Source organism: Tachypleus tridentatus, chromosome 11 (assembly GCF_004210375.1).
Source record: "Tachypleus tridentatus isolate NWPU-2018 chromosome 11, ASM421037v1, whole genome shotgun sequence".
Lineage (NCBI taxonomy): Eukaryota > Metazoa > Arthropoda > Merostomata > Xiphosura > Limulidae > Tachypleus > Tachypleus tridentatus.
In genome coordinates this window covers 83196677-83219418 of record NC_134835.1, presented here as the reverse complement: position 1 = coordinate 83219418, position 22742 = coordinate 83196677, and the positions used below count along the sequence as shown (strand labels likewise).

Genomic DNA, 22742 nt, shown 5'->3' with positions numbered 1-22742 from the left:
GATTGACCATCATAATATAACGCTGAAAGGGCGAGCATGTTTGGTGCGACGGGGATTCGAACTCACGACTCTCGAAGTACGAGTCGAGTACCTTAACTACCTCGCCAAGCCGGGAGCCTCAAGCCACTGGACGGCCAGTGCAAAGTAAAAAAAATAGTTAATGTAATTTATATTACTGATGATTGGTGTAAATTAATGTAAAGAGTATTCCTCTATATGTTGTTACTTTCAACGCTGTGTGCTAGTTTCATGGATACTTTACAATTACTGGTCTTATGAGGTAACAAGGCTGATAAAACTGTCGTTTTTTTTAATGTGGCAACTTTTAACAACTGATATCGGCAGACAGATAAAAATTGAAAGAATCTAAAATGAGATTTTTTACCGCTGATCATTTTTTGTTTCGCAACAAAATCAAAAGCCAACTATCACCAAGACCACAAAAGTACAAAATATTTCCCAAAGTACGTTATGTTTACTGCAATACTAGTACACGAATTTGTCAGTATACGATCTACAGATACGAGAGACATGCCTTTGTGCAACAGCATCTCACCAATTATATATAAGCAAAAGTGTATAAGGTGGTAACTGTGCAACGATATGCAGCAGATGTGACTGTGGTAACGATGGCATTCAGGTCGAAGGTAGATGCTCAGCTAGAGCGGAGACTAGAAGGGACTTCTGAGGAATAAACATCATGACTGTTAGACATTGGATCGAACATCAAAGTGTTTCACCTCTTATGTTTAAAGGAAAAATGTTATAGTTGAAAGGAACAAAAAACAAACAAAAAAGAATAAAAGACGGATAAATATGAAGGTGTTGAAGATTCGTTTTTCTACTCATTAATGACAACATCATGTCCAAAGACACTGAGTTTGCTTTATTGAAATATTTGGCAAGATAGGTCTACTGTGAAGACACACAAAAGGAAGAAAATTGATGATTAAACCTGACATGATATAAATAATGCATTAGGATGTATGGTAATCCAGAGTGCAAACATATTGCACCCTGCATCTCCAGAACAGTTGGAAATGAATTATTTGAAAACGGACTCATGTTTAGGAGCATATAGAATTTACAACGAACGCGAAACGCGAGAAATAGCTAAACAAAATATTACAATACAAAGGCTTGGCAGAAATACGTTGCAGCTGTTTTGTGTGGTTTGCAGTGAATGAGCGCCTTCAAAATTCACTATCGGTATTTGTCCATTGCAACACAGATGTGCGAGTAGGCAGATCAAACATCCGTAGAGCTCCCAAATCACGTTGACCGCAAGAATGACGTTTAGTTTGAAGAAGAAAGATCAGCCTTTCGAAAGCGCTCGGGTTACAGAGTTTTTCGTATTTTGTATCAAGTTCATATATGTTGAAATTTCGAAAATAGTAAAACCTTTCTTTTTTGTTGAACAAAACTCTGCATCAAACTCGCAGAACACTGCAAGACTACTACTCGCAGAAGACTACAAGGTCATCATTGAAAACATTGATGACATCACTGTCGATTAATTTTCAACATGAAAGTAAGTTGAAGCTAATATTTCAAACATGAAACAAACAGTTATGTTTTCGATATGCATGAAATTGTCGTCTATTTATACTATCGTCGCTATGGCTGATAGTAGACGAAACAGCAACTGAATAAAACACGTGTAAGCACATAAGCGTCTTTTACTTCTGTTTTAGGACCGACGGGTTAAGGCGTTCGACTTGTAATCCGAGGGTCGCGGGTTCAAATCCCCATCGCACCAAACATGCTTGCCCTTTCAGCTGTGGGGGCGTTATAACGTGACGGTAAATCCCACTATTCGTTGATAAAAAAGTAGCCCAAGAGTTGGTGGTGAGTGGTGGTGACTAGCTGCCTTCTCTCTAGTCTTACACTGCTAAATTAGGAATGGCTAGCGCAGATGGCCCTCGTGTAGCTTTGCGCGAAATTAAAAAAAAACATAAACATAAACTTTTGTTTTAAGAGTATAGCAGATATTCAGTTGCTTTGCTTTATTTTTTAAAGGTTCAAAATCCTTAAATTCAGTGGTCGAAGATCCGTGTACAACTGGCAAAAAATTTTGTCTGTGATGGAATAGGTCAAAATAATAGTTCTATCAATCCTAGAATCAGCACTACTTTGGGAAAGCCAAAGTTAAGAACTGTATTTTTAGAACAATATCAAGAGAGGTAGTATTTTTCATACTCAGCGAACTGTATGACATTTCTTCCAAAATACTGGATATCGGCCTGGTTGACCCATAAATTCAATCTAAAAACAGCACTAGCTTAAATGTTATAACATCTACTTTGTTTCAATTCATTAGGCCATTGTAACCTCGATACTGTAACGTTAACCATCCATACTGTGCTAACACTTACTATCTCTAGCTCCATGTAGTCGTTGCTACTTCCGCTGTCTATTCTCACCAGCACAGCATTATCTTTAGTGGTGATGAAACCTAACGCCAGGAGATCCGTTTTGGTATCGGGCCTCTTGTCCTGAGTGAAGGTATAGGTCATTAGACTCGAATCACCTCCGAATCTGTAGGCTATACTTTCTGAAAAAGTTTAAAAAGAGTTAAAAGTTGAAAGTGTTGCCTCTACCTGCGTTTCAAACAACAGTTAATAATTTGGTACTTCCTAGTTACCATAAATGTTATTACAAGCACAAGTTCATAATCTGGTACATTCTAGTTACATAACCTCTGTTACATATGCCTTTTCCTTTACTTTAATTCTCAGTCTGATTACATATATTCTATGATTTAATTATCTCCTATACAATATGCTACAGAAATGTTAACTTCTGGTTCACATAACTATCCTTAACATAGTATGATATGATTGCAAGACTCACTGTTTAGCCATTCAAATCGACATTTGTAAGTTTTCCTCAGCTTTAGCTATCACTGCCTTTCGGACACGAAATAAATATTAATTCTCAGAGGACTGTTCATTTGTCTGTTTTTAAATTTCGCACAAAGCTACTCGAGGGATATCTACGCTAGCCATCCATAATTTAACAGTGTAACACTAGAGGAAAGGCAGCTAGTCATCACCACCTACCGCCAACTCCTGGGCTACTCTTTTACCAACGAACATGGGATTGACCGTAACATTATGACGTCCCCATGCCGGGCCCTCTCAGAGGAAAACAGTAAAACTGCTTGTCCATTTATATATTTCATGTATAGCTTTAACCATATAGCAATGGACAAATATCAATTTGTAATGTTAAGTGATAAAAAGAAATAAAATATACACCTTACCGTCAGAACAGGTTGGGCCAGTAAATGACGTCATGTCACAGTCGCATGTATAACTGTTCCATAACTGTACGCACACTCCATGATTAGCACATGCACTAGAACTGCACTTCCGTTCTGGTCCTGATGAGTGATGAGATGCTATATTTATTTTCACGATTCATAAGTTGTGCTTATTAATAGTATATAACAGTTTAGTAATAAACATATATCTATTTAAATTTGTTAAAGTAAATCTGACAAATAAAATTATGTCTTATAAAACTTATTATTATTATTTAATGTAAAACATCCGTATCTCTTATAAATTAAAGGTCTTCACATGAGATTTGGCTATTTACTGCAAACAAAATTATAAGACTGTCGTTACATAAGCTATCATTTATTTACATTCTTGGAAAACGTAAGTATACATTAAGGTAAACTTTTCTGAATAGATTGTACATTGGGCTAGTGGACATTTACCTGCACATCCTTTGGATACGAGAGTACTAGGAATTAGAGCATCACTACTGGGATCAAGGGTTTCTCCATTGAGATCCAGCGATGCAATACATCCAGTAAATCCGTATTTTGATAGAACTATTTTTGGGAGCTTTTCATACATAGACTCTTGAACTCCACCAAGGTACAGCAGTCCATCCAAGTCCAAATGGACATTGGATCCCATACTGGTTACAGTAGCAATCATGTCGTCTACCATGAGCGTGTGCTGATGTAAAGTTAATCTGCCAATGGTAACTGCGTGCCACTTATTATCATTCAGTGTACGACGAGTGTTAGATCTGACCTTTCGAGGGCCATCACCCATATTGAAGATGTAGTGAAGATGTCCATTTACCAGTTCTATTGCAATAAAGTCTTGTTCTTTCCCACCATTGTACAAGATCAGTCCACTAGGGTCAGAGGTTTTAAACTGGAAATAGAGGTTCATCGTAGAGTAAGCTTTAAGCTGGGGTAAGCCCACATATGTCAACTTGGATTTGAAGGTGACGGGACGATGAACAATATGTTCTTTGTTACCAAATTTGGCTGTAACCTGAGAGAGGAAAGTACTTATATCAATACTTACAGAATATGTTAATTTTTACTAAAGTTTTTGCATTTGTTAATAATGTAGATCCACGAACAACCTAGCACCTACAGGACATACGTTTTTCTAACAAACAAACCTTGTTGTTACATGTGACAGTAAAATAGTGATATCACAACACAATAACCTATTAGTTTTTCTTACCAATCCTGTTGTTTAGAAGCACTTTAATCAACTGTACCGAACTTACTGTTACTGGTGGGTTAGAAGTGTGTTTTCAACTACACAACATAACTAAATGTGGAAGATATTAAAACATAAGATTTTACTGTTGATTAGAAATACTTCTATTAATAGTTTCAAGTACACAATAAGTGACTTAGAAAAGAAACAACTATATTCACCAACATAGTACTGCAAAATACGTACTCTATTACCAAAATCTAATAATGTATATAGATAGGTTCAAAACATTGTATCCACAAGTACAGTGAAACATAATACGTTATAATTTAATAGATTTGATATTTCACGCTAGAAACATTTGTATCCACCCATATCATATCATAGAATGTTCTATCTCACCAAATTTCGTGTTTTAAATAAAAATCATTTGTCTCTATCTGTATCGCAGCATGATATGTTAACACAGACATATTTCACACCTGAAAGTTGGGCAACTGTCTCGTCTGAGCCATTTCAAAATAACGGAAACCGTTGAACTCTAAGTGTTGCATGTGTCCTACGAAGTTAGGGACGTCTTTATGTAGCTTTAAGGTACGTTCTTCAGCTCCTATGTGCATTTTTTGGAACTCCAGGGTGATTTTGTGGCCTAAAAGTTCTGATAGAGAGACAACCATGTTTACAAACTTGTAAATATTAGTTACCACAAGGTTTTAAAATGCTTTATTTGGAAGTCATAACTTCGTAAATCTTCCAAGTGCTTATTATACAGTTCATTGTATTGATAGTACTTCTGTAGCTAATCGAATGGAAGTCACAATAAAATTTGGAAAACTTTGGTTACTTTTCATATTGAAGTTACAACAAACTTCCGTTATTTCTCATACCGTAGTCTCAGTAAAATCTGGAAAACTTTTGTTTCATTTCATATAGCAGAAACAGTAAGGTTTAGAACATATTTCTCTAGGCATATGAAAGTTTTAGTAATATATTTACATTACTTTTCATATTGTAAACATAGTAAGGTTTACAAAATACCAGCGAAAGTATCCGGCTTGCACAGGAAGTAAGTCTGATATGTTTTAGCAATTGCATTATATTTATAATGACTGTAAGAATATTGATCCAATTATAAACGTAAATACTTTCTGAATTAAGGAACTGTTAAGTCATCAATGTTTTAAATAAAAAAACAAAATTATTTTAACAATGGGTACTCTAAAATTAAGAAATCAAAAAATAATTTCCAGTTTCGTTTTTATATATTTAATTTTATAGGTTCAGTACAATAGACTGACAACAATATTAGGATATACTTTTTATTGTTAAGCGACATGACATAAAAGCCACTGTTGGAACGTATTGTTACCAAAACCCACTGGCTTTTCTATATATTAGAATTTGTTAATCTAACTTATACTCTACAGGGTGCACGTAAATAAAATAAATAATAATATCCTGATGCACCCTTCCAGGGTCCATTTAGTGCGGGTGCAAATTTCAGGTTTATAGGTTGTTTCCTCTTGGAGCATTGGCGGTCACACGCACACAGATAAACCCCTTTATTATTATTATACTACCCCATCCCATAGTGTATCGTAGCCTCACACTTCATAGCTAACTGAAATAAATAACTTTTGAAAAAACACGTTTCACTAACAAAGAGTCAGAAAAGTGCTGTCAAGACAGTCAAATGTCGGTAAGTTTCTTTCTGACAATCAAAATTAAGATTGTTCATGAATGAATTTATGGCGCATTCACTGAATAACACTATGTAACAAAACTTTTGCTGTTAAATAACACTATATAACAATTTTTTTTTACTTTTTCTTGTTCCTGGGCAGAAAGTGTTATTTCCCAATTGCTTATGCCTAAAGTAAACGAAAAAGACCTATTTTTATCTTCAAATTTTGCCTTTGTGACCTGGAAGCGTATAATGAAATCATAATGGGAGACTATATTTGGGGGCTGATACGTGAAAGTGATTCACATTACATTCGCAAATCTCGAAAAACTACTCACTTCTAAGCATTTTTGTTTATTTTTGCATAACTTTAGTATAAATACATGTAAATATTGATTCATATGTTGTTTTATTCAGACCTTATGTGAATGAAAATGTGCAAATTTGCCCTTTTTACATACAAAATAGGTTAATTTCTAAATTTCAATATCCAGGTTACAAAAGCAAAGCTTGAAGGGAATAATGGATATTTTCTGTACTTTTACAACAATAGCAATTAAGAAATAATACATACTATCCAGGAACAAAATTTGTGTTACACAGTGTAATTATTGGTGAAAATCAATTGGACAACAACTTATAATACATAGAGAAGTCAATGCGTTTTGGTAACACTCCTTTCCAACAACGGCTTTTATGCCATGTTGCCTAGCAAAAAAAGTATTTATTATATCAGGTTATCCCATAAGAAATGTCCGAAAATTTAATATAGAAAGTGCATCATCATTTCTGCTTTTGTTGAAGGATTTAATGACTAAAATATGTAGTAGGACGTGTATAAAAATGTCCAGACAAATAAAATAAACTAATCCAACTCCACGTTTTCAGATCATTAATCAAATAAACCCTTACAAGAATGGATGTGTCTGAGGAGCACATGAGGCATATAATGCTTTATGAGTTTAAAAAAGGCGATAGTGTAGCAGAAACTAGATGAAACATTCAAGGTGTTTATGGTGAAGTCTCTCAATGAAAGAAAATGTCGAAGGTGGTTTCACAAGTTCAGATCAAGTGACTAGAGCTTAAGTGATGCGTTACGTTCAGGTTGTCCTCATGAGTTTAATGCTGACTTGCTGCTGGCTGCACTTGATGAAGATTGTGCTGTAACAGTTTAATAACTAGCACAGAAGCTTAATTCAACCCATTCAACAGTTCATCGTCATCTGGAACAGTTTGGAAAGGTGTCAAAATTTGGAAAATGGGTCCCATATGATTTGACAGAAGCCAACGTTAGAGCAAGAGTGGACATTTGCACTTCTCTGCACTCTCGTGAACGTAACTCACCTTTTTTGGACAGGTTAGTGGCTGGAAATGATAAAAAATGGATATTTTATAAAAATGTTAAGCGATTCAGAAAATGGCTCAGTGCAAGTAAACTGGCTAAAGCACAGCCCAAAATGGACCTCCACCCCAGGAAAGTCTTGTTAAGCGTTTGATGGGATATTGTTGGTGTGATCCACTTTGACTTGCTGCCAGTCAATGTAACGATTACATCAGATTTCTACTGTCAACAGTTAGAACGCTTGAATGTTGCACTAAGAAAAAAAGAGGTCTGCTTTGATTAATCGTAAAGGTGTTGTGTTACACCAAGATAATACACAGCCTCATACAGCAAGGATCATATCTGCAAAGATTGTAGAGCTGAACTGGGAAAAACTTCCCCATCCTCCTTATTCTCCAAACCTTGCCCCATCTGATTATCATCTATTCCGAAGTTTGCAGAATTATCTTGATGGAAAAGAGCTTGGAACACATGAAGATGTCAAAACTACCCTCTCTACATTTTTTCCTCCAAATCCCAAGAATTTTATAGAAGTGGCATTCAGAAGCTTGTGAATCGTTGGCAGGAAGTAATTAATAACAATAGAACATTCATTATTGATTAAATAATATTAAAAGTGTTTGAAATCCTTTCTTTTTTTCTTAAGCTAAATTCGGACATTACTTAAGGGATGACCTGATACATTTTTGTTTGTCTAAGTACTGAACGTGTAAAAGGAAATGTATAAATATTTGTTGATTTAGAGTCTCCGTTAATTAATGAGGTTTATTTTTTTTTAAAAATGTTGGTGATATAACATAATATAGCTTCATTCAGAAAAGAAAAAGATTTTAGTTTAAATCTTTTTACATTCGTAATACATTTTATGCACTCGGTTTAAGGCTAAGGGATCTTATATTACTTCTTCACATTAGGCTTGTTAGACTAAAACTCACTATACTTACGGCCCCCTTGCACCCATATCACTAAAATTGCAGCGGGCAGACAGTAAACAAACTATCCTATTTGGATAAATACATACTGGTTTTTATGACTTCTCTTATTTCGAGAAATCAAGCGTAACTTGACATGCCCCACATGGGCTTTAATATGGGTTAGATTTCTGTAGTTATATAATTGAACATCTTAGTAATATCTAGAAAGAGGTTCGTTACTTTCACTATATTCATCATAGTAAGGCTCAGAAAATACTTTAATAGCTATTCATTTGGAAGTTACTCAAGACGTTGTCCACAAGTACTCGTACCCTGGACGGAAGTTATGTTCACCTGTGGATACGAATAAGAAATCACCAGAACATCAGAATATTCTATTTTTCTCTTCTTTATTCATGTCTTTGGTTGGTTTATTTACTTCAAAAGGTGATTGTTCAACATATAATTTTACTTAGAGTCTATAACAAAAACACACATAGCGGGCCCGGCATGGCCAAGCATGTTAAGGCGTTCGACTCCCACTCGAACCAAACATACTCGCTCTTTCAACTATGGGGCGTTATAATAGTACGACCAATCCCACTATTCGTGGGTAAAAGAGTAGCCCAAGAGTGGGTGGTGATGACTAGCTGTCTTCTCTCTAGTCTTACATTGCTAGGCTAGAGATGGTTAGTGCAGATAGCCCGCGAAATTCAAGAGCACATTTTTCAATTAAACATAAATAATGTAAGTTAAATAGGTATATTTTCCGAATGTCCAAACATTTTATGCACCCCATATATAAATTTAAAATATTAATTTTGTTTACAAAAATACATAACATTAGTCAATATACTTTCTCTTTTTCAATTAAAATATTATAATGCTACTTACTTCTTTATTTTATGTAAGTCATAGCAGCCCCCCAATGGAATAGCAAACTTACAACGCTACAAATCGAGTTTTGATATCTACTGTTGGTGGAGCACAGATAATCCATTGTGTAGCTTTGTGCTTAACTTCCAACAAGGCCTAGCATGGCCAGGTAATTAAGTCGTCTGACTCGTAATTTGAGGGTTGCAGGCTCGAATCCCCGTCACACCAAACATGTCCGCCCTTTCAGCCGTGGGTGCATTATACTGTTACGGTTGGTAAAAGAGTAGCCTAAGAGTTAGTGATGGGTGGTTATGACTAGTTGGCTTTCCTTTAGTCTTACACTTATAAATTAAGTACGGCTAGCGCAGATAGTCCTCGTGTAGCTTTGCGCGAAATTCAAAAACAAAGTCTTAGCAACTGGTTTTACAATTCCTATTGACTTTACTTATTTTATCCTTTTATTACTATACATTTAAAGTAGCTCTAAAAATTATAAAATACTTTTCGAAAAATAATTTTTTTATGTCTTGCATGATATGCCCAAAAATAGAAAACACAAGAATACGTCATCATTTTGATTTGATTTTTTTCAATATATGTTAATGAAAATATTTACTAACATACAATGGGCTTTTTTTATGACATCTAACATGAAATCTGTATACATTTATCCTTAACCTTAAATTGATTGTTTCACCAATATATAATTAAGCACAATTTACACATTCTAAAAAAAAACATTACGATCTTAGAATTGCAATTAAATGAGTTATGAAAAAAACAAAATTTCTTTATTATTATTCTTTCTTGTTTTGGTAGTTTTCATACAACCAAAATTACATAGAACACAGTTCTTTCTTACAGAACTGAAAAATACTTTCTTTAGGTTCATTCAATAATCTTTACACATTTTTAGGTTGTTTTCTTCATAAAATAATTTTATCTTTGAATACATCTTTCAATTTTCTATGTACTATTTGTTTCAACTGTGTATTAATACATGAAATATCAGTATGTATATTTGTATAACAAGTCACTACAAAAGGTATAGTATTCTCTTTAAGTTCACCGATCTCTCTCTTTTTAAATATTCGATTCCCCTCGGTGGGCTCAGCAGATAGCTTGATGTGGCTTTGGTATAAGAAACACACACACACGTACACACTCCTTAAATATATTTTTTTAATCGAAACAAGTTCTTCTTAGCTGTTTCAAGGCCTCTTAATATTTGTTTTTTGGGATAGTGACACCGAACTAAGAACTTTTTAGTTTTAATTAGCTGTTACCTCTCGTTTCTTAATTGGAAACCAAACAACATAATTTACTTACAAGATTTAAAGGAACATCTAATTTTAAATCTTTGGGATGATTATTACAAAAATATCATAGTGATGAGAGTTTCTGGATTTATAATAAAAAAATATTTGTTTCAATTTTATTCTGTGGTAAAACACTTGTCACAACATCTGAAAACGTTTTATTATTTAAATACTAAACTTAATTTCCTTGTTTATTTAATTTAAAATTCCAACAAACTTATTAATATCTTGAGTATCTTTCCATTATTACGAAACAATAATCTTAAAATATTTTTCAAAAAGGTTTTACGTGTGCTACAAAAACTTATCTTAAAATAATTATAGTATATTAAAGTGGCCAGGCATGGCTAAGTGTGTTAAGGCGTTCGACTCGTAATCCGAGGGTCGCGGGTTCGAGTCCCAGTCGCACCAAACATTCTCGCCCTTTCAGCCGTGGGGGCGTTATAATGTGACGGTCAATCCCACTATTCGTTGATAAAAAAGTAGCCCAAGAGTTGGCGGTGAGTGGTGGTGACTAGCTGTCTTCCCTCTAGTCTTATACTGCTAAATTAGGGACGGCTAGCGCAGATAGCTCTCAAGTAGCTCTGTGCGAAGTCCAAAACAAACAAGTATATTGAAGAATTGTAACACATAAAATTAAATAGTGAAATTAGTATAAATTGGAGCGTCTTTCGTTCGTATTGCTGAAACAGAAGTTTGATGAAAGATTTGTTCCTTATAGGTTAAAAAAAGTTTAAATACTATAGCTAAACCTTTTGGAGATAAAACCTTAATTAAACCTAGGATGAATTAATTACTTGTACATATCTAGAAAACTTTACATAGCCTTAAGTCCATAGTCATGTTCAATATTTGGATACAGGGTTATGACGTCTAAAGAAACGCAGTTTCGATTTTCTTCTAATTTGTTTGGTAATTTTTGACCAAGTTCAAAATAATTCCTAATAAGGCTAAGTATATGACATAAAAGATGTTTTAACAACATGTCCAAATGATCACTGAAAATAAGAATTTAAGGTTAAGTATAAATTTGCAAGAATTTATTCTTGTTATTTGTCCTGAAAAAAGACCACCACATGCTCGCAAACATTCTAATGAATGTATTTTGAGAAATTTTAAAATCCTAAAAAACACGATATTTCAAGTTTTTTTCCTTTTGGGCACGTAATTTAACAAAAGAAATATTATTTTTCAAAAAATGTTTTATAAGTAGCTTTGAGGTCCTTTAATAAACTGTACTAATAGGGCAGAAGTATTTGTTTGTTTTGTTTTTGAATTTTGCGCAAAGCACACGAGGGATATCTGCGCTAGCTGTCCTAATTTAGTAGAGTAAAACTAGAGGGAAGGCAGCTAGTCATCACCACCAACCGCCAACTCTTGGGCTTCTCTTTTACCAACGAATAGTGGGATTGACCGTAACATTATAACGTCTCCACAAGTAAAAGGGCGACCATGTTTAGTGTGACGGGGATTCGAACGCGGGACCCTCGTATTATGAGTCAAGTGCCTTAACCACGTGGCCACGCTGGGCCTAAGCAGAATCAACTAGCTATGCAAAACCAGTAGAAATGGCGAAGCAATGAAAACAGTTGCTAAGACTTGCAGAAAGGAAAGAAAGTGCGTGAGGTTACGAAATTACACGGTAAATAAACATAATTTCTATAATAAAAATAGAAAGTATAATTATGGTAATATTTGAACTTAAAAAATGTATACTGACTAATTTAATTTATTTTTGAAACATTTTGATGTACATAATTTATATATGAAGTGCATGATATGTTCGTACATTTTGAAAATATATGTATTTAACTTAGATTCATTTTTTCCTATTCATATATATATATAATCTTAAAGTTTAGCTTTATACATTTTGTACACTTTAACGGAATCATCGTGTTTACTTACATATGTTTCACAGTAGATACATGTGTTTTATGAAACCAAGATTATAATATTTGTTACTACTCGTATTACTGAATAACGCTCAAAGTAAAGAAATACACATTACCTGTATTTTTCACTTCTGAATCTACCATGATCACAATACTTCTTCCTCGTCGTATTATCTGTACGGTGTGCCATTGGTCGTCATTCAACCCTTGGTTCAAATGCACAATCTGTACTTATAGAAGAAGAAATGACAAAATAAAAGAACAATAAATATTTCTCAGCCATTTATAGCTGATCCTTAGGAAACCAGTAAAAAATTATGGTATCTGTTGAAAAGTGAATAGAAAGGAAAGATAAAAACGCTTTTAATGGCAGATAATGACATATTGCAACGTTAGTTAGTAAGGCTGGTCGAAGCTGTTGATAAAACGAAACTCAATAACAGTGACGTGATGTACTACAGAAACTAAGAGTTTTTAAATGACTTCTCAATATTAGACAAAATGTTGTATGTATTATAATAGCATCATTCACGTGGTATTACTTGGTTTACCAAAATAACATTCTTCACCGGCACAGCGATAAGCCTATGGGCTTATAACGCTAAAAACCGGGTTTCGATACTTATGGTGTGAAGAGTACACAGACAGCCCATTAAGTGGTTTTATGCTTAACAATAAACATACAAACAAAGTCACATCGTACGGAGAAATATAATGGTTTAAGGAAAAAAACAGGTATGTAAAATTTGGTTTCAGTAGACAGAAGACAAACACTCATGTGAAATTACAATGGTGCATTCTTGATATAAAATAAGTTTTAACCTGTTTTTTGGATATGTCACATCAGTCGGGAGATTTGATTGGTTGTCAGTAGACAGAGTACCACTGACCATGTTGATTTATATAAATACTGCTTAGATAGAATTTAAAATTTAACTGGGTGCAGCAGCAACCAAAGTGAAAAAAAAATCTCCAGAAATGAGCTAGTTAGATACACAAATTGGTCAATTTACAGAAACAATGCTCAGAAAGAATTTGCTTGATATAACAGTTTGCATATAGGAAAACATTTGTAATCTGTTTCTTGAACATGGCACTGAAGACTAATTATAAGGAGATCTCTCGTCTCATGGGTTTCTGGGAACTAGAAACTACTTTATCTATTGTTTAGTTTAAACAGTTACCGTATTTTACGCCTTGTAAGATGCATTTTTTTCTTTAAAAATATCTTGAAAAATTCCTACGCGTCTTTCAAAACAAAAGTAATGGATTAAGGCAAGAGGTTAGCTTAGGGTTTACTGAAAACAACCTCTCATACAGATCGTAATTTCATTACTTGCCAGTTACAAGTACTTCAATGGCATAAAACATTCAGTTTAACTAATATTGTCGATATACTGTAAAGAATATGATGTATTCGACTGTATTTATCTCAGTAGGTTTAAAAAAAAGTCAAGGCTGTATCAAGGTATTTGTTGGTTTTTTCTTAGAATTGTCTTTCCAAAATTAAGGTGCGTCTTTCACGATGTAGCGTCTTACAAGGCGTAAAATAAGGTAATTGATCATTATTACGCACTGGTGTTCGACATAACAGTTCCTGTTGTAATAAGTTTCTTCACAGAATGGCTAGATCACACTTTTTGTTGAACATTCCAAAAATCCCTCACTATACGTGGATGCTCGTTTAGAAGACAGTATTCAATCAAATCAAATGCACAAAAGTTAGATAGAGTTTTACTGCGTACAGTATCCTGAAGAGGACGAATATTCAATAAAACAGTGTTTACAGGGAGCTTGATTGTGATGGGTGTCTTGTAGGTGCTGAGTACTTCGTAATACGTTAATCGCAAATGGTATCTAAATAGTTTTCTGAGCACACCAGCTAATAGAGGACGACTATTCATGTTGATTCAAGGAAACAATGTTTAGAGATGGAAACTGGTTAAAGCAGACATCAGAAATTAGTGTTACTATTTACGTTAATTCAAGGAAACAATGTTTAGACAATGATTAAAAGGCTACAGCAGTCAGAAGATGAACGAACATTATTTGATCAAATTAACGGAGGTGTTGTCTTGATGGACAGTGATGGGCCACATAACAGCTACATCTAAAGAACTGCATATGGCGAACATTAACTGCCAGCGTAAGTAAAACATTCAGTTGGGGTAATGTTTGAAAAAAAAAAGTTTAACATTTTTACTTAAAAAAAAGTTAAAAGTTAAGTAGAAGTTAAACTCTACTTAAATATCAATGTTGTATCGAACTAATGTTTATGAAACATAATAAACATTCATGTTAATTACAAACAACCGAGACACACTAAGCAACTGATGAAAAGTCCAGGGTTACAAACAATCTAATTGTTTTTGTAACAAATGTAATTTAAATATAAAACTTTTTCTGTAGGAAGATATTTTGTACAGGAGACTAGTAGTGGAAAGTTACCAACCTCTAGGTTTTCTCTATTTATGGCAAAGTTAAATTCGAAATTTTGTCTTTATTTACTAGTGTTATTTCCGGGCAAAGCTATACAATGCGATATATATATATACAGTAAAAAGTCGAACCTCTATTTCTGCATTGTAAGTCCGTCAACTTACCGCAGATCTACCTAGAGATTATTTTTAATGAATGCAAAATATATCAATAAACGTACGCGCACATCACAAGGCATTTATTTCACGAGCACGGCGTCATATACATTTGCTGACTACGGATGATTGGCTAAGGTTCCCGTGATACGGAAAAATTAAAATAGTTGCCAAGTTCTAACTACTTGTACGATTGCTCTTATATTTAAACTCGATTTTTTTCATAGAATCATCCGGGTACTCTTCAAAACTTATTAAAGTTAATCTGTTCCTTACAATAACTTGTGACTTCAAGATACCAACTGGAACGGTGGCCCAATTTTATACGTACATACTAGTTTGCGGTCATATTAGTATATTTATAGCAACATTACTTCCTTAAATACAATATTTCGAGAAATATACAATAAAATTTTAATTCAAGACACCGATATCTATTAGTTCACTTGTCTTCGGCCTAATGTGAGCTTTATTTATTTATATTAGTTGAAATGAAAATACTGTTATCAGATGTATATATATATATATATATATATATATATACACACATATATATATATACAGGTTATAACCTTGTTTCCGTCTCCCAGATTCAAGATAAACATCACTCGACCAGATTCCAAGGCAATCATCATGTAGCTTGTTGATTTTTTGACGCTCGTTATCAGTAGTAGTCCGCTAGGGCGTGTTGTTCGAAATCGAAGTTGGACGTCTTCGGCTTGAGTGCGCGAAATTTCTGGAAGATCTATTGCCATGTATTGTTCTCCATCAAAACTCAATGTAGTAGCGTCTAGTGGAAAAAAAACAACAACAAAAATATAAGTTTAAAAACTCGTAACGAAAATGTAGTTATAAACTGAAACTGAAAAAGTTTTATTTTTATTTTTGAAACATACACACGATTGAAATAATATATCTGAACATGTAGAAGTTTAATTGTAGTTCGTAAGTAGCTCTGAAAGACTGACATTACATTGTGAAATTAATAATTAATTAAAAGAGAAACGTAAGGATCGATAATTATAACGTTTACATTGCCACTCGTCGATTTTGTGAAGTACTTTAAATGTGTCAATTTGACCTTCACATAATACTGTGTTTATAAGACATCACTTGTTCTCAGCACAGATCCACCCTTTCTTACTACAGTTACTGGTTAGCAAAGTTGTATTGTTTCTCGCTACTATAGATTTTTGTTTCCATGAAGAAACTTGCTATCATTTTACGCACATAAAAGGTGTCACAGCTGTACTGTATAAATATTTACTGTATATTTTTCCGATATCTGAATAACGAAAGCTAACAGAGCTACAATTTGAAAAAATGCTGTTGTATCAGCCATTATTTTTCGTTTATTTGTTGAATTTCGCACAAAGTAACTCGTCGGTTGTCTGCGTTAACCGTCACTAATTTTGAAGTGATAGATTCGAGGGAGGGTATTAGTTAACATCGCCCACCGCCAACTCTTTGGCTGCTATTTTTCCTACTGATGAATAGTGGGATTAATAATTACATGTAATGCCCCCGAATGAAAGAGCAACCATGATTAGTGATAGGTTTCGAACCCATGACCCACATATTACGAGTCGAATGCCGTGCCAGGCCCAATTACTCTTGACACAATGCAAGAAGCAAAGTGACCCGGTATGGTCAGGTAGTTAAGGCACTCGACTCGTAATCTGAGGGTCGCAGGTTCGAAAACCCGTCACACCAAACATACTCGCCCTCTCAGTTGTGGGGGCGTTATAATGTGACGGCCAATTCCATTATTCGTTGGTACAAGAGTTGCCCAAAAGTTGGCGGTGAATGGTGACGACTAGCTGCTTTCTCTCTAGCCTTACACTGCTAAATTAGTGACAGCTAGCGCAGATAGCCCTCGTGTAGTTTTGCGTGAAATTAAGAACAAACGAATAAACAAGCAGCAAAATTTGTTCTTCCATAATTACACAAGTTATAGTCATGTGATTTAAGATTATTATAAGCTCCGTACTGATAAGAAAATGTAGTACTTACCCTTAGCACAAATGGGACCGTCGAATCCCGTCCTACTACAGTCACAGACAAACCTATTCCATCCTTCTTCACAGAAACCTCCATTCAAACAAGGTTGGCTGTCACAAAGACCAAAGGTGGGGTGACAGGCAGGGCGGATACTTCCCGAATCTTGCTTTTTGGCGAAATCAGCGATGTCCACAACGTGATCGTTGACCACCAAGTCACGGACACACCCAACATAGCCGTATTGTAGCCGACCTGCCCACAGCTCGACTGGAAGAGATAGCTCTTCGGAACTGGTTCCAATTCCTCCCAAGTATAAAGGTCCTTCCAAATCCAGCTGGTTAGAGTTTCCTAAATTGGATAAAGAAATCAGCATAATACATTTCACTACGGAACCATTATGCTGTCTCATAAGCATGTAGAATAACAATAACAATCATCTATTTAGATAATCTAGAGTAATTTTATGTCGGCTGAGATGCTGTGTTTGTCTTGACATCTTATTCCAGAGACATCTGCAATGACTGGCTAGTTTCATAACACAACATATATTCTAGCTGATTGAGAAAACTGCAAATGGTTATCGGTTGCATAAGTCATAAAGAAAACTAAAGCTGTCGCTGGTGACTGACTCTTTTTTTTTTATTCAAAGAGTTAGGTACAGAGACCAATTACCAGTTCCATATTTTAATAATCAACTTATAAAAAGACTTATTGAGGGTTATTTCACCTTATAAAAATGATATCCCAGGTTTCCAAGCATTATTTCCTCCATCTACTTGTGTACTGTATATTCTCATCACACACGGCATTTTTTATTGTGACAAGTTTCTGGAAAGAACAGTAAAACAAATAGTAAACCACTGCATGTGGACATAGGGTTCTAACATTTAAGCAGTCACGGTAGTCCATTGGAGCAGCGTCAACGACCTGAACAGTCACATGGCTGAATGATCTGTTGTAATGCTAATTTTTCTTATCATTTTTTTTCATGCAAACAGATAATGGTTTCGAGATGTGTGAAAAGCTGCGAGAGTCCTGTACAGTAGTCGTGAATAAAATACACAGGCGTAAACATATCTTGCACTTATGTCGAAAGACTTCAACTTTAGCATGTGTGCAGAATGTTCTCATGAGGTGCTATTAACCTTCCATAATATCAATGGGTGGCTTTTTGTATTAATAAGTAACTATAAAACTTGTTTGTGATCAGTTCAATGTCCCAACAGCTCAGTATAAAGGTAGCCCCATCTACTAATCAGTTTCATAACTTACATGTTGCCTCACAGAAACAGCGGTAACTGATAAACCTTCGCACACTTTAGTAAGTTAACTACAAAAATAGTTAATAGTTCCTTGTCGTAACAGGTGTATAAATAGCTAAATCTTGTATGTCTTAGTAGAAAACGTATACTGAGACAGCTACGTCAATTGTTTAGTTCCATAGCAATAATATTCTTTGATAGATTGTTTAGACAGAGTATTCATGATGAAACTTTGTAGAATGAGCAGTAACTGCCTGTTGTGGAGACACAAGTGCAGAGGATGACGTTTCGAAAGTCTTCCGCCTTTCGTCTTCAAGCCAAAGAATTTCCTAACAATTTCTGCTGCAGGACATGTGCATCACGTGTAGGTCCACTGGACCACAGGAATGTCCATGCTGCAAAAATATGAGTGGTTCTCGTGGTTTCGACAAGCAACCGTTATTAGTACTAGATAAAGAGAACCATTCTGCTACATCTATCACTGACAGTTGACAATAAGAACAATAGACACTTTGTAGATATATTTACAAGATAATCTAACTGATCACCGGATATAGCTGCAAGATATTCTAACTGATCACTGGCTATAATAGTTCCAAGATAAGATATTTGATCACCGGATATAGCTGCAAGATAAGGTAACTGATCACCGGATATACCTGAAAGATAAGTTTAGTGGTCGCCGGATACAGCTGCAAGACAAAGTAACTTATTACCGGATATAGTTGCAAGATAAGGTTACTGGTTGCCGGATATAGCTACAAGATAAAGTAACTGATCACCGGATGTAGCTGCAAGATAAGGTTACTGGTCGCCGGATATAGCTGCAAGATCAGGAAACTGGTCATCAGCTGTGCAATAATCAATAGTTAAAACTTGGAATCAATGAGTCGAATCATGTATGGCTAGTAGATACAAGTCCACAGATTTTACATCTGTTTGTATAACTAACTGATAATGTCTGATACAGTTTGTGCAAAGTATTTTATCAGTAGCTGTACACGTCTTTATTGTCAGCCATCAGATCAAATACTAATCACCACCAACAGTTAACTCCCTAAATAACTATTTAAAAATGATTCGACTGCTAGTAACAAGGATCTGAGAGTAGTTCATCAGCTGGTCTGTCTCTGATGTCAGATTTTACGACAGGGAATTAATTATAAGCTTCATTTGTTGCTGTCACTAGCTGTCATTAAACTGTCAAGACAGGTTTTATTTTGTGTTTTTAGCTCTGTGATTAACTGTAAAGGCAATGAACCAAGTGTTAATTGTAGATTATTCCTGTAAATATCTCTTTAGGCAGTTTCTTTCATCAACAGGTGTCTCTGCATTAAAATGGTGTTACAGTTAGAATAACATAAGAAAACATTGTATTAATAATTGTAACTCGAACATCCGATTTGTCGTTGTTTAAAAAAATTGGTGGCATGTATAGCGCCTGTACCACTGGTATTGGGCGAAAAGCCTCGTCGGCACTTGATACGGCAAGTGTAGTGCGGATGATGTATTTATTCTCCATTGCTTTCGATCGTTAACTGTTAGAATTAGCTATCACAGTAAGTAATAGTTAACTACCATACAGAAAACCTATTACATCTTATATATCTTTGGATTTCTGAGTAGATAATCTAATACTAACTGGATAAGTGTCTGTAATATTATTATGATGAAACTCTGTAGAATGGACGACAACTGCTTGTTGAGAAGACACAAGTGTAGAGGACGAAGTTTCGAAAGTCTTCCGCCTTTGGTCTGCTGATTGATTGGCAGCTTCGTTTTTGTAATCATTTCTAGTGCTAAGGTCTTCTAAGTGTTTTGTTCCAACCAAGATTATCTTTCCCCACTTCCTCCTCTTTTGAATTTCATCTTCTACAGATTTTGGGTCAATGTGAGACCACCTTAATGTTTGTTTTAATGGATCCTTAAAGTGTCTGTTATGGCTGCATCTTGACTTCTTTGCTTCTTTGTATAATATCCTTCTAGGAAGGCAAACATTATCCATCCTCACTTCGTGGCTTGTTAACTCATCTGCGCTTTAATCAGCCTGGCTTAAATACTATACGTTCTGGCTTTCATTATGACATTAGTAACTGACAGCTAACTAAAATATAGATGTAAATAAAGTTCCATTAGGTAGTTAAAAAAACAACAAAAAACAGCAACACCGGAGTTATGCTTTCCTGTACGAACAGATAATGTAGGCTGATGCTCATAACTATCTTTGTTCGTACAATGAGAGATAACGACTTACGGTAATAAGTTTTTATATCAACCCCTAGAGTTTAATAATAAAATAGCTCTTCCCTAGTCCACCGAGGAATTAACCTAAATCCATACCACACGTTTTCGTACTAGCTAATTTCTACATAAAACTGCAGCGGTTGGTGAGTTATATACAAACAGCTAAGGACTCGTATTGTACAGTCTTTATCTCCAGAAACGGCAACTGCTGATAGTACTACCTTTATTAATAGTAGTAGCTAGATTATTGCAGTGGTGAAGCTGTGCAAAACATCATATAGCGGATGTTTCCTTTTGATTTCTTGGCAAATTAATTACAGTGGTACCTCGGTTCTCGAACGACTCCCTTCTCGAACAATTCGGTTTTCAAACATATTGTTTGAAAAAAAATGTCTCGGTTGTCGAACATAAACTCGGTTCCCGAACCAAGCTCTCGTGGCCCGAACCCCCGAAATAACCCGACTGATGACCCGAACGACCCTTCGACCATTTTCTGTCTACGCCAAGCTTGCCGTTTACCCGCACCTGTCGCTCAATCCACACCCCCACTAAAATCTGCTGTGAACGTTCCCGTTTTTCGTTTTGTTTTTGTTTTTTTAATATTCTGATTAAATAAGCCATCATGGTGTCAAAGAAGGATAATGAAAGCAGCAACCCAAAAGAAAAGTTGTTAGAGCCACAACAGAGGTGAAAAAAGATCTCAAGTATGAGAGTGGTGTTCGCGTGTCTGACCTCGCTACACAGTTTGGTATGGCAAAGTCTACAGTCTGCACCATACTGAAAAATAAAGAGGTCATCAAAGGAACTGATGTTGCAAAAGGAGTGACAGTGTTTACAAAATAAAGATCACAAATAATGGAAGAGGTAGAAAAACTGTTGTTGATTTGGGTAAACGAAAAACAGTTAGCTGGTAATAGAATTTCTGAGACCATCATTTGTGAGAAAGCAAAGTAGTTGCATGCTGACCTCCTGAAAAACACCCCTGGAACGAGTGCTGATAGAAGTGATGCCTTTAAAGCTAGTCGAGGGTGGTTTGAAAAATTTAGGAAGAGAAGTAGCATGCATAGTGTGGTGGGACATGGGGAGGGTGCCAGTTCTAACAAAGACGCTGCTGATAAATTTGTTAAGGAATTTAAAGACTATGTAGAAGCTGAGGGTTTTATTCCACAACAAGTGTTCAACTGTGATGAGACAAACCTCTTTTAGAAGAAAATGCCAAAGAGGACCTACATCACCAACGAGGAGAAGTCACTGCTAGGACACAAGCCAACGAAGGACAGGCTAACTCTATTGTTATGTAGTAATTCAAGTGGGGACTTAAAACTTACGCCTTTGCTTGTGTACCATTCTGAGAACCCGAGGGTTTTTATGAAAAATAATGTCCCGAAAAGTAAACTAAATATAATGTGGAGGCCTATAATAGTAAAGCATATTTTATGAAGTGGGTTCATGAAGTGTTTGCCCCAAGTGTAAAGAATTACCTCAGAGAAAAATAGTTGCCACTCAAGGCCCTTCTTTTGATGGACAATGCACCTGCTTATCCACCAGGCTTGGAGGACAGGCTGGTGGAGGAGTACAGTTTCATTACGGTGAAGCTCTTGCCCCTTACACGACTCCTCTCATTCAGCCCATGGACCAGCAGGTCATATCGAACTTTTAGAAACTCTACACCAAAGCACTGTTTCAAAGCCGCTTTGAAGTGACCTCTGACACAGAATTAACCCTCAGACAGTTCTGGAAAAATCACTTTAATATCCTCCATTGCTTGAGGATCATAGACAAAGCCTGGAGGGAAGTGTTTTTGAGGACCATGAACTCAGTCTGGAAGAAATTGTGGCCAGACTCAGTAGCAGATAGAGATTTTGAAGGCTTTGAGGCTGAGCCTGTTGTCGAGGATATTGTTTCACTAGGCAAGTGTATAGGCTTGAATGTGAGTGATGATGAAGTGGAGGAGTTGGTGGAAGACCACAACACTGAGCTCACCACGGAGGAACTCCAAGCAACAGAAGGCGACTGAGGAAATGTCTTCAGATGAGGAGGAGGAAAGGGAGTTACATAGTTTTGTGGAAAAATTTCACCCTGACAAAGCTGTAGCAAACCGCAACATAAATCTTTTCAATGACAATGCCATGT

General features: G+C 35.5%; 1 protein-coding gene across 2 annotated transcripts in view; it reads right to left on the bottom strand.

The window, feature by feature from the left end:
- LOC143232620 (neurexin 1-like) overlaps positions 1–22742 on the bottom strand; it is a 261643-nt gene that overhangs the window by 37721 nt on the left and 201180 nt on the right. Inside the window, exons 8-14 of one of the 2 annotated variants that reach the window (XM_076468253.1) lie at positions 17116–17451; positions 15675–15892; positions 12625–12733; positions 4961–5136; positions 3728–4301; positions 3266–3403; positions 2376–2554 (exon numbers count right to left, since the gene is read on the bottom strand). In XM_076468253.1, the coding sequence (XP_076324368.1) occupies positions 2376–2554; positions 3266–3403; positions 3728–4301; positions 4961–5136; positions 12625–12733; positions 15675–15892; positions 17116–17451 (1730 nt within the window). The remainder of the gene's footprint in view (positions 1–2375; positions 2555–3265; positions 3404–3727; positions 4302–4960; positions 5137–12624; positions 12734–15674; positions 15893–17115; positions 17452–22742) is intronic. The other variant, XM_076468254.1, reaches the window with a different exon arrangement.